General features: G+C 37.2%; 1 protein-coding gene across 1 annotated transcript in view; it reads left to right on the forward strand.

Annotated features, from left to right (window-relative positions):
• Nucleotides 1-12,788, forward strand: part of LOC140157206 (E3 ubiquitin-protein ligase rnf213-alpha-like) — a 73,622-nt gene that overhangs the window by 13,519 nt on the left and 47,315 nt on the right. The window contains exons 2-12 of the mRNA XM_072180323.1: nt 1,682-1,843; nt 2,193-2,389; nt 2,581-2,909; nt 3,289-3,530; nt 4,267-4,497; nt 5,861-6,125; nt 6,629-6,696; nt 7,183-7,465; nt 7,661-7,759; nt 8,139-8,246; nt 8,650-8,869. Of these exons, the coding sequence (XP_072036424.1) occupies nt 1,773-1,843; nt 2,193-2,389; nt 2,581-2,909; nt 3,289-3,530; nt 4,267-4,497; nt 5,861-6,125; nt 6,629-6,696; nt 7,183-7,465; nt 7,661-7,759; nt 8,139-8,246; nt 8,650-8,869 (2,113 nt within the window). The 5' untranslated portion in view covers nt 1,682-1,772. The remainder of the gene's footprint in view (nt 1-1,681; nt 1,844-2,192; nt 2,390-2,580; nt 2,910-3,288; nt 3,531-4,266; nt 4,498-5,860; nt 6,126-6,628; nt 6,697-7,182; nt 7,466-7,660; nt 7,760-8,138; nt 8,247-8,649; nt 8,870-12,788) is intronic.

A 12,788-nucleotide genomic window follows, 5' to 3' on the forward strand; every position in this document is an offset into this window, starting at 1 on the left:
TATGGACGGAGGATTGTCAATGGCAAACCTGTCCTAATCATAATGGTTAAAGACCCCAAACCCCAAATCGCAATGAAACATAAGCTATGCGGGTGTCTAAATGCATGAGAAATTGTAAATGGGCAAAGAACGGTGTAAAGTGTATGCATGTACAGTCAGGTAGCCTTGATAAATGCGTACGTGTTGCAGCTGATTGCATTCTGCAGGATAAGGATGATGAGTAGTGTCAGATATGAAACTACAAACAGAATAAGTGGTGAAACAACTGCAACAGAAACTGCAGTTGAGAAATCTAGGTCAAGTAAGTCCAACAGAATCTTTATCACGCATGAAATTAAACCTATTTATGATATCAGTACCTCAAATTATGCATTTTTCAAATTCAAAAGTCTTGTGAAGCTCAAAAGTCATAATGCATGAAAACTGCACTTGAAGTTGAATTTTCATACAGACAGCAATGCATATCAATAGTTTCTGTCGTTCATAAACCGTAAAGAAATTGAGTGTGCGGTTCTTACACGTGTTGAAATCAAAGGTAACGATGCTTGTCATCATATAAAGCAATAGAAACTATTTCGATATTTTTTACATGTGGAGTCACATTTGATGACGTCATCATATTTTGTCCGATGTTATACAAATATGTATTTTGGAATCAAACATATTTTTTTCTTACTAAGAGCATCCAAATGCATATGAAAATAGTATAAATATGTATTTATAAATATTTAAAGGTTAATATATAAAAAATTATGTTTATCAGAGAAAATAGCCAATATCTATAGCCATGTAAAAGTGAAAAAACGGTTTATTGAGAAAATCGCAATCAAAAATTACATTTAGTACACACGTCAATGTGAAAAATAAAATTAAAAGTTCCCTTACACAATATCTGAATGAAATACTGCTTCTAACTTAAAAGAAATGGAAGAAGGGGGTATTTAATGTCTCCAAACAGGCAATATATTTTTGTTTGTAAATTTTGTATTTTTTTATCCAAAATTTGATGACGTCATCATATTTTGTCCGATAGACGTTATACAAATATATATTTTGGAATCAAACATATTTTTTCTTACTAAGAACATCCTGTGTATAATGAAAATAGTTTGAAAGATTTAAAAATTGGTTAAAATATATGTTTCTAAGAGAAAATAGCCAATATTTATAGCCACGAAAAAGTGAAAAACCGGTATATTGAGAAAATCGCAATCAAAAATTATATTTAGTACAGACGTCAATGTGACAAATAAAATTTAAAGCTCCCTAACACAATATCTAAATATAATACAGCTTCTACCTTAACAGAAATAGAAGGAGGGGTATTTAATATATCCATACAGGCAAGAATATTTTTTTTATAAATTTTGCACTTTTTTCACCAAAATTTGATGACGTCGTCATTATTACGCAATATCAATTTTTTTGCAATCCTGAAGAAAAATACGACCTCTGAATTCATAATCCTGAGGTTCCAGACTATCAATATACATTGGTTTAAAAAAAGTTCTTTCAAGGTAACCCAACTCATTTTTTGTAGGCTTGGGGCTCTGACTAGGTTATCTAGGAAAGAAATGTAAATGGCATCAATGATCGCAATGTCAGCATCCTATTTATCATTGTCATAACGTGCCTTAGCAGAGTAAAGTGAATATTTATTATTATTATTATTTCCTTACAGATGTCTCACTAGCCTCGGAAAGGACGAGATTCACGTGCACTTCGTCACCATTTTGAGCCCAGATTTTCAGTTTGTCGAAGATTCAGACGCCATGTTTGTGCGCATGGCTGGTGCCGAATTCGGAAATATGAACAAGAACACACTGGAAATGCGAACAACAAAGTAAGTTACTATACCGGCAAAAATGTTAATGCTAAAAGAAGACCTATTATTATCATTCCCATTTCAGGAACAAAAATGTGCTGAAGAAATCGTCTTATTATTGGCCAAAAAAATCATTATTAAAAAAAACTTTTTGTTTATTACCAAGTATTAATCATATGACAAGCATGCAAACATGTCGCTGTCAGTTCTGAATTATCAACCGAAACGCAAATCTATACACAATGAACATATTTGCCACCTACAAGCTCACCCAACCCAATGTGTCAGTGTGAAATGATTGCATGGATTCTCAATTATCTAGGTTGAAATCTTGATGAAATGCTATGAATGTTGTCTTTCATTACAGAACTCTCAAAGACAAGTACCTTCTTTTTGAAGGATCTGGAATCTTCAAAACTGACCAAGTCTTGGATAAGCTACTCTCATACATGTACCTTGTTGTAAAAGACGGTATTGAACACTGGGAAGTAATAACTAACGACGGTAATGTAGGAGCCTGGCATCGCAGTCTTCAGATTCATACAGCGAGTTATAACAGTCCTGGTATGTTATGCGGTTACTGATGTCAACTCTGATATGCCTTTGAATTATTTGTAAATAATATATAATAAATGAAACTGTCAAGAGTCATTTTAACCACTCTTTTGCTTCTAAAATTGATTTCGTGAAACTATCACAGCTCTACTTGTACAAATAAACACACTACCTCTATTATTGTTTGACCTATAAATTAGGTATGTGGACTCAGTATGATTGGCCTGTGCAAATGGAAAAAAGGCGACCAACCCGCACAAGCGTCTTAGGCAGCCGAAGTAGTACATTCAACAAGAAATATCATTCAGATCACGATCTGGCTGTAGCTACATACCTGCCTCATTGGGAAGGATTCGTCGTCACTAAAGATGGGCATTTCCCTGGACAGACTAATTCAGAAGTAATGGAAGTTTCTCACGCCATTGAGCAGGCTGAACAGGTCTGGAATTGTCTAGAACAGACGCAGTTGAGAACAGTTGGAACAGGAACCTCAGAGCCGTGGGTTTTGTCAGGATTTGACTTGCAAAAGGTAAGTAAAGGCAATTGGGTCTCGTTTGAACATCCCATGACTTACATGACTTGAGAGTCTTGAAAGGACTGTTAGGAATTCAATACATACACTTCAACTTATACTTGATTTGCTTTAACTTAATCCCTTGCTCTTCATACCTTTAGTTGGCTTCTTTTACAGTATAAGTGTAGAGCTCGGTGCCTCCTTCTTAACGTCTGCCGGAAGCTACTCCGGCTGAGCAGGATACTTATCCTCAGTCAAATTTTGAACGCGAAGAAAAAGGAGCGACTGTACTCTTTACACAAATGATCGATACAGGATACAGAACAGTGTACCTCTTTCCCTTTTTCTCCATACGTCACAGGCAACGATAATTTTTATTTTTTTTATTTTCTAGAGTTTTCTCAACTTCTTTGCCGACAAGATCAAGTCATACAAGTCGAAGGCAACTATAGATATCAACCATGATCAGCTCCATTCTGCTCTCGCCATATGTTACCTTATTGACCAACATTCATTACCGGCAACCCCGGAACAACTGACTGGGCTATGGGATGGTCTAATGCTGTCACCATGTAGTGAGGACATGTGTGTCACTGTGCTACAGAGTATACGCAGACAATTTGGAAGTTATTTGAAGTAAGACATGTCGACTAGCGCTTTTAGCTGGTTGTTTTTTATAAGCTTATAAATGTAATAGTATATAGCATAAAAGTACTTTCATTGTATTGTTATGCCTTGTTATAAGTTTGACTTGAAATAGCTATTTTTGTTTCGCCTGTGATCAGACATCTTGGAAATTGCGTATTAATAGATTATCGAAGTGTGACGTCATAAAATTTTCTTTTTTGCATTTCAGCATTTTCATGACCATATTTCAGAACATGGTTAAAAACATCCACAGTCCAAATTTGGTGGGAATCGGATCATGAGGGCCCTGTGATATGGCCGCATGAATACCTAATTAGCCCCATTGAAATCAGTGTAAATTGGCCTGGTTCATAACTGTTTGGAACCAGGCCAATTTACACTGATTTCAATGGGGCTAATTAGGTATTCATGCGGCCATATCTCGGGCCCTCATGATCCGATTCCCACCAAATTTGGACTGTGGATGTTTTTCATCATGCTCCACCGATACATGGTATTCAAAACGCTGAACTGCAACAAAAATTTTCTGTGACGTCATCACTTCGGTACTCAATTAGATTGGATGTATATTCCAATTTTTGATTTACAAATCTAAAATTCCTCACTGTTTTGAGACTTTCGCCATTTTGGCTGATGGCTGTTACAAAAGACGCGAATAAAAACTCTTTATTGCTCATCATTATTATAGTGACATACCCAATCACTTATACTCTGACATTTGCAGGTACGGCATAAAGAGCTTGGAGAACCAGTGTAAACTCACCATACAAAAATGTTGGAAGACAGGTGACCATCGATGGTTGCTAGCACTGCCATTACTGCACTTCTTACGTGGCGATATCAAACCCTATGCAGGAGTGGATATTGATCCAGAGGCGGACTACTCGGACCCGCAATGCTGGGGACTATCTGGTTTGAGTGCAAACAAGAGATGGATTCAACATGCAGATTCGGGGTAAGTATCATGAATAATAATAGTAAAAAAAAAAAAAAAAAAAGGAAGGTTTTTATTTCAAACTCTAATGGTGACCCGCAGGTTAAATTGCTAGAATTATTGTACATTAAACACACTTAAACAGACACAATGCAATTTGCAGGCAGCAGCTTAATCAGCGCCAATATTGCAACATTGAAACAAACAACTATACAAACATTCAATCCAACCCAACCACATCCCCCAGTAGGCAATGAGGATAAAGTGCCTTGCCCAAGGACACAACACGTTGGCACGAGCGAGACTCGAACTCACAACCTGTGCATTATGAGGCGGGCGCCTTATCCACTCGGCCACACGTGCTCCCATGTTATTATCACTTGAAATAGCTATTTAATGGGAGACATTCCCCCTCAATGATTTTGCACACATTTTGATTAGAATCTCAAGCTTTTTTACTTTAACACATTTACTGTATTTCATTCCCGTTGTTACTTTCCTTTAAAACTTACTTCATTGCGGGCACATATTTTCTTAGGAAAATATCTTTTACTGCATTATTTCAATATATCTTTACACCTGATCTTTGCTGCTTATGAGATCATATTAAGCCCCTGGGCACTACTGGTCAGTTAACAGCATTTCTGATTGGTTGATAACTCAAAATGCACATTTCAATTGCCAATTATGATTAGACTTTCAACTAAACTGAGTGAGCTCAAAAAGAAACTTATAATTATTTACAACTTGTGAATCACAAGGTCATATCTTAAAATACTGTCAATCAAAATGAACCAAAATTACACACAGGATTACCTTAATACTCAAAACACATGTCAGTAACCAAGCAGTTGTCCAACTGACACAACTGCAAAATGCACTGTCATGGGACAGCTTCCTGGACTTCCTTCACTTTCACAGCCCAACATTTGGCACCCAGGACAAAAAAGCTGTGAGAATGCACACACGATCCTTGCACAGATTATAAAACGGTGCTGCGTTTTGCTTTTCATACACTTTTTTCATGAAACAGGGCTGGGCTGTGAATGTGGTCCAGGAAGCTGTCCCATGTCAGTTGGATAACTGCTTGGTTACTGACATGTGTTAAGAGTAGACGTATTGAAGTAAATCTGTGTGTAATTTTGGTTCAATTTGATGGACAGGATTTCAAGATATGACCTTGTGAAAAATTATAAGTTTCTTTTTGAGCTCAGTTTATATATGGTCAAACATGCATTTGCAGATGATCGTATTAATACCCTCCTTGATTGGTTCAACATTGGACACAATATTCATCTTGGCCAATCGGCAGGTAGTTCTCATGGGGTTAAAGCAAGTTTTATTATTAAACAAGAACGTTACTACTAAACCTTTATTTCTGCAGAGCTCTGATACAAATGCACAAACGAATCGCCCACGTATGTCATTCCGTCGAGCAAGACCGTCTTCTCCCGTACGCTATCTTGTGGCTACTACTCACTATTAAGAACCAACGACGTGTTCTTGTGGATTTCCAAGAGCATCTGCCGAAGAAGCATAAGATTCATCCATTTATGTTACTACATGCATTGGATACTGTTATGTGTGCATTGTCGTCAGCTCAAGCTGAGCCGAAATCACCGTCAAAGCATAGTTCATGGGACAACAAGGTAAACAAAATGTGATAACAATAGGCTTCTGGAGTACATCTAGGGAGTACGTCCAGCATTTTATGTAAACAATGAATAATGTATTCCTTTAAGGCCAGTTAGCGTAGTTAACTGCTGTGAAAAGCAATGACCTCTAGCGAATATTGTTGTGGTTATTTTAGAGCGGGCTTGATATGAATTCAGATATCACAGTTACACTTTTGCAGGTCTTTTGGTTCTTGAGTTATGATGTGAAGTGTGCCGAAATGAAACATCTCCATAAAACGACACAATACATTAAGCAATTTTTGAAAGTGCAATCGAAGGCTGATTAAGGATGATAAATGGTTTTATAATGTGTCTTGGACTACTGTGGCATCAACGAAGTTTGCTCAGGCTTGTGGGTTTATATGTGCAAAGTTGCAAACATTGACTGTACAATGTAGTTTTCACGAACATAGCGAACTCAAGCGGTTAATTCGAGGTATGCAAAATAACTAAGAACTTTTCATTTCTCTGTGCAGTATCTAATATCAGATGTCGGGTTAATATGTAATGCAATGGTGTCATTTCTGAAGTCCAACAAATTCATGTAAGTATACGATTTACTTGAAGCAACTTTGATTGTGTGATACGGACAAAAAATACAATGCAACAGTTGCTATACTGAATAAACCCATTCTTTATCATCTAAGATTTCTACCACACGTACTGACGTCGTGCGTGAAACATGTCTCAGAGAATCGTGCACAAATCGCAATTTCCAAAGTAACTGTTTCCAAAATTGAGACCGTATCGGGCTATTCCAGTTGAAATCCATGTACCCCCTATGGAAGACATGGCCTTAATCTCCCACACAGTTAGTATGAATTTCAAACGGGATTACCTGAATGTGTGACTCAAATCTACACCCCCAGTGTGGGAGAACATTCATGTCTTCCATAGGGGGTTTATGGATACCAAATGGGAGAGTGTATTCTTACGAACCTGCCCCTTTTTGTAGTATTTGTAATAATCAATCCTACATTCTTTTCTCGATCCAAATTGAAAAATTTATGGCTTCTATTTCTCTGTATAGATTCTCCAACATCGGTGAGAAATTCATCAACATGTCCATTTCGGTCGCGCAATCGGCAATCGCTTTGAGCTCTATCAAACATTACGAGTTAGTGACAAGAAGCTTTACGCTCATCAACTTGTGCATCGCAAGTCTAGAACAAGGAGAAAGGGCAGAACATATCTACGCCAAGATAAGACTGCCTACAGTAGAACTGGTAGAATGGCTCAGACAAAATCTACCGGCAAAGTTTCTGGACTACAATGTCAAGGATAGGAAGCCAACGTTTCCTGTGGAATGGAGTGTAAGTGTCTGTTTGTTTCATTATTTTTGTTTGTTTTCGCTTTATCAAGAACATCGTTTTGAAATAAATATAGATCAATAACAAAAGCCATGCCAAAAGAATACATAAAACCAGTGAGATTTTAACAGAATGCTCCTTAACCTAATATTGAGAGCAAAACACGACAATTTTATATAACGTGTATATTTCTTTCAGATTTGGAAAGAATTATTCAGAATGACATTTCCACGTGTGTTTGAAGCTAAATGGAAGCAAAGTCTTATGAAGTTGTTCCAAGACAGACTGTACAACACGGTAAAATAATTGTAACTTAGATGAGCGTGTTTCTGTGTGCCGGGATGGGTGGGGGAATGTAAGGGTTGAGGGTGTGCGTTATTTAATTGTGGCGTGATGGTGTGTGGTTATAAAAGCTTTCGTTGTATGATCGATATATTGGGGATAAGAGAGCCATAATTTTTAAACTCGGGATCACACGTGAAACAGCCAAAACCACGTTACTATCCACTCATGTGAAAACCAATGGTGTATATTAGTCCTGTAGAATGACATTAAATGACTGTGGATATGTATGATATTGCTAGACTGAAATCTTTCAATGAATGTGATAAACGCAAGATGGATGATTAAAAGATTTGATTATGTACATTTTCACATTTGATCTTCATTTTTGTAGGTTCCAGATGCGGCTAGAATAAGGATAGCACAGTTCAATACAGGGCATCCGGAACTTGACCACATCGTCCACCAGGGAGCTATGGATGCAATGGAGAAAATGTTAAAGGTTTGTAGTGATAGCTATAGTGGAAGCTAAAAATTATGCAAAATTTTTTTGTTTTTTGTTTTTAATTTCTTTATTTATACTGTTTCTATTCAGTTTATTAATTCATAGCAATAATGCATAATAATGCGACGAAGTGAATGACATGTATAAATTGCGAATTTGCTCTTTTTTCAACACGTAACTTGTTTGTCCGACTTAGGTATATTACTGTATCAGGCCATGTTTTAACTTTTCTAATCTATTGATTGACTGATCATTGATTGACTGACTGATTGATTGATTGATTGATTGATTGATTGATTGATTGATTGATTGATTGATTGATCATAGCAGCTGAGTACAATAATTATAATTTATGAATAAAATCAAACAGTTATCCACTGTAATATTATCTGGAATATAGGAAGAAAAAAAGGAAGAGCCAGGGATTCTTGGGCGTCTAAGAAGCAAGCCAAAAGAAGAGCTGAAAAGTTCCGACTACGAGAAGGTTGGTGATCTGATGTCGGAGTTACTGAAAACGTCTCTACCAAAGGATAATCAGGAACAAACCGAAGAAGAAAAATGGAAAACGTTACAAAAAGTCTTAGACTGGAAGCCGATCGTTGCTATGATCACTATGTCGGGTGAGTCAACAAGCATACAAATATACATGCGATAAAATAATAACAGGAAAGATATAATTACTAAGGGTTATGAAAAAAAACCTGAACTATTTTACTATATAGGAATGTCTTCTTCCCGATATTTAAAAACAAGAATCCATACGTAGTGGCTCCAAATTTAACCTTCGTGAATCGATACATAAGTATAAAAATTAAACGATTAGGTTGCCAACACGAGACCGTATATTAATTATTACTTTATTATAGTTTTCCGTTGCCCTTAACATGCCAATACTGTCTCACGTTTGTTTTATTTTTAACGGGTTTGGTAAAACCAATGTGGAACAAGACACTATATAATAGCCATTGGTGATAGCACACAGCACATAATTATTTAGGCCAAACAAAATTGCTGTGTTGCCCTCAGCGACCGACCGTATACGCAAAAAATTGAGTCAGCTTTTTAGCGCGCTATCACTAAGAGACATTTTCAGTGACACATTTGTGACTGGTTGAAATGTTTGTGTTGGATTACAGATTTTTTTCAACCGACCACAGACTTTTGTATACAACATGAACATATAAACCCACAAGCCTGAGCACACTTTTTTGGAATTCGTTGATGCCACAGTAGTCCAAGACACATTATAAAACCAAATCAGCCTTCGATTGCAGTACAGGACGTTGGTTGTAATCCCGGGTTGTAATAGTCCCAGCTGCTTTAGTGGGGCAATGGATATGGCATTCGTCATTATGCGTGAATTGTGGATATGGGTTGAAATGAATGACGTAACAATTGACCAAATAGATTATCACTGTGTGATGTGCCCTGAGTAATTTGATTTAATTTAATTATTTAACTTTGTTTACAAGCTGAAAGTATTTCATGAGATGGGAAACCCCTTGTACGTGCAAGATAATGGTGTGGAAAGTCTTTTGGAATTCCCCAAATTATTGTAAACAAAGTCAGAGCTATGTTTGGAACTTGGAAAGCCCCAGTTCATTATTGCACCATCAGGAAAACCCCCAGGAAGTGATGTAATGTGAATGTATAATTAATCTTGGGAAATCCCAAGATTGCAGCAATGTTGTGAAAATGTGATTGAAGTAATGGTTTATTAATAGATGATGGGTTTTTTGCATGAGTACTGATATAAAAAGCTGGAGGTTTTGTTGGGACTTTACAGAATGCCGTGGGAGATTGAGAAACTCCACATGTGTGTGATGGTCTTCGTGCTTCAAAAAGGAAGTACATTTTAACCAGTTTATATAGCCAATAATTGAGCTAATTTTAATACAGCAACGAAGAAGACAGCGAGCACACAAAAGTGCTCTTCCTCATCAAAGGATTAAAAGTTCTTCTGTCAAATTGCTGGAGTTTGCTGGGTTTGTGAAGGCCACGCATCTGTCAAGAAACAGTGGAGCTGTGTTAAAGAAACCGGTTCCCTGGAAAAAGAGTGATTGGTGAAAGAAACACCATTTTTGGAGAAAGCAGCGCAAGGAGATATATTTGTGGAGATACATGTAGCAGCGCAAAGGGAGATATATTTGTGGAGATAACAGCGCAAAGGAGATTGGAGAAAGCATCATCATTTTCGTATGAGGATTTTATACGCAAGGAATTATAAGCGCAAGTGTACACTGGACTTCGCAGGACAAGCGAATAAGGATATATTACATCAGTCGTCCAGAACATTGCAAGAACTCTAGGATCACCAACAAGAAGACAGCTGGTTAAGTAGTCATAGAGTAAAACTGTCATTGTGTGATTTTATTGTATATGCGATATTGTTATTATATGTACCAATCATACTCTGTTTTCAATTAAAGACTTAGATTTTGTTAGCTTAAATAAACAGTGTATTTGTGTTGTGCATTCGTGTGAGTTCGGGTAAAAGGTGATTTTGGCCTTGAGTCAAGTACGACTCGTAACAAAAATTGGGGGCTCGTCCGGGATATACACTGTAAAAAAGTTAACATTAATTTACTAAAGTCTTGAACGTGAAAGTACAGTATGGCAGAGTTCAAAGCAGAAGAGTTTCTTGAAACTATAAATTGGGAGAAGTTTGATGAGTTGAAGAAGCCTGATTTATTGGCATTTGCCAAACATTATGACTTGAAAGTAAAGCAAGCTACAAGAAAGCAATTAATCAAAAATGCCTTGATTGATGTTTTGGTCGGGGAGGACATTTTTGATGAATCCTATTTGGAAGAGAAACTTGACGTAGAAACTGAAATTGGTGGGGACTCAGCATTTAAATTGAAAGAGTTGGAAATTCAATTAGAACTGAGGAAAATGGAAATGGACCAAAAGAAAATAGAAATGGACCAAAAAGAAAAACTGGAAATGATCAAGTTAGAGAATGAAAATAAAGAAAAACAAGAACGGCTAGACATTGAAAAACAAAAACTAGCAACGGAAGAAAAAGCACGCCAAGAAAAGATGGCGCTTGAGCACCACAAATTAGAAATGGAAGAAAAGGAAAAACTAGCAAAAATTCAAATGGAAGCACATTTGAAAGAAAAAGAAATTGAGTTTGAACAAGAGAAGTTAGCAAAACTAGGTGACAAATACTCATCAAGTTTCTCCTCAAAGTCAAAGTCAGGGTTTGATGTTACAAAGTATGTAAAGCTTGTGCCTAAATTCAAAGAGAAAGAAGTTGACGAGTACTTTCAACATTTTGAAAAGGTAGCTACAAATTTGAAATGGCCTCCAGAGCATTGGACCCTACTGTTACAAAGTAGTTTTGTGGGGAAGGCCAGGAAACTTACTCAGCTCTACCAATAGAGAAGTGTAATGATTATGAAGAAGTCAAACAGGCAGTTCTCAAGGCCTATGAGCTGGTGCCTGAAGCATACAGACAAAAGTTCAGAGATTCAAGAAAGCAATCAGATCAAACCCATGTAGAATTTGCTAGAGTAAAAGAACAAATGTTTGACAGGTGGCTTGGTTCAAAAGAAGTCAAATATGATTTCGGCCAACTTAAGCAATTGGTTCTTATAGAAGAGTTCAAGAAATGTGTCCACGTTGACATTAAAACCCATTTGGATGAAAGCGCTAGCAAAATTAAGACGCTAAATGAAGCGGCGACAATGGCGGACGACTATGGCTTAACTCACAAATTGAATGGGAGTAAATTTAGTCATAACAGAAGTTATTCAAACAGGTTCAGCCATAATCAACCTAGAGCAAATCAGGGTGGCACACAAGAAGTGAAACCTCAGTCGAATTCACAGCATAGTGCTGGTGGTAGAGGGACCCCAGTAACATCAGGTAACAGAGCAAAATTTGGGACTGAATTTAAAGCCAAAGTAACTTGTACTCATTGTAAGAGACCAGGGCATACGATGACCCAGTGTTATTTCTTAAAAGGCAGACAAGACGCACAAAAACAGCAGCAAACTGCTAGTAATACTGTGGGATGTGCAGTGTCACCATTACAGTCTATGGTGTCACTTGAGTCAAAGAAAAAAGTCAGTCAAATCAAGAAACAAGAATTCCCACAAAAGGGAGGTGAGACAGACAAGGTGTGTGAAGAATTTGAACCATTTGTGTTAGAGGGAGTAGTATCACTTGGTGATAATGGTAGTCCAAAGCCCATTAAGATTGTGCGAGATACGTGTTGTGCACGGTCTATGATTCTGGAAGGAACTTTGCCCTTTAATGAGGTTAGTTCAGCAGGTAATGCTTTGATCCAGGGTATTGGGATGGAAATAATTAGTGTACCTCTCCACAAAATTAACTTGACATCTGACTTGGTTTCTGGTCCTGTAACCATAGGAGTTAGACATGAATTGCCAGTCAAGGGAGTGTCCATGTTGCTAGGAAATGATCTGGCAGGGGGAAGGTTTTTCCTGACCCAATAGTCACAGATAAGCCCTGTTTACAGGATGATAATAGTGAGGAAGAGGAGATATTTCCTGCATGTGCAGTGACACG

The sequence above is a fragment of the Amphiura filiformis genome, chromosome 7 (genome assembly GCF_039555335.1).
Source record: "Amphiura filiformis chromosome 7, Afil_fr2py, whole genome shotgun sequence".
NCBI lineage: Eukaryota > Metazoa > Echinodermata > Ophiuroidea > Amphilepidida > Amphiuridae > Amphiura > Amphiura filiformis.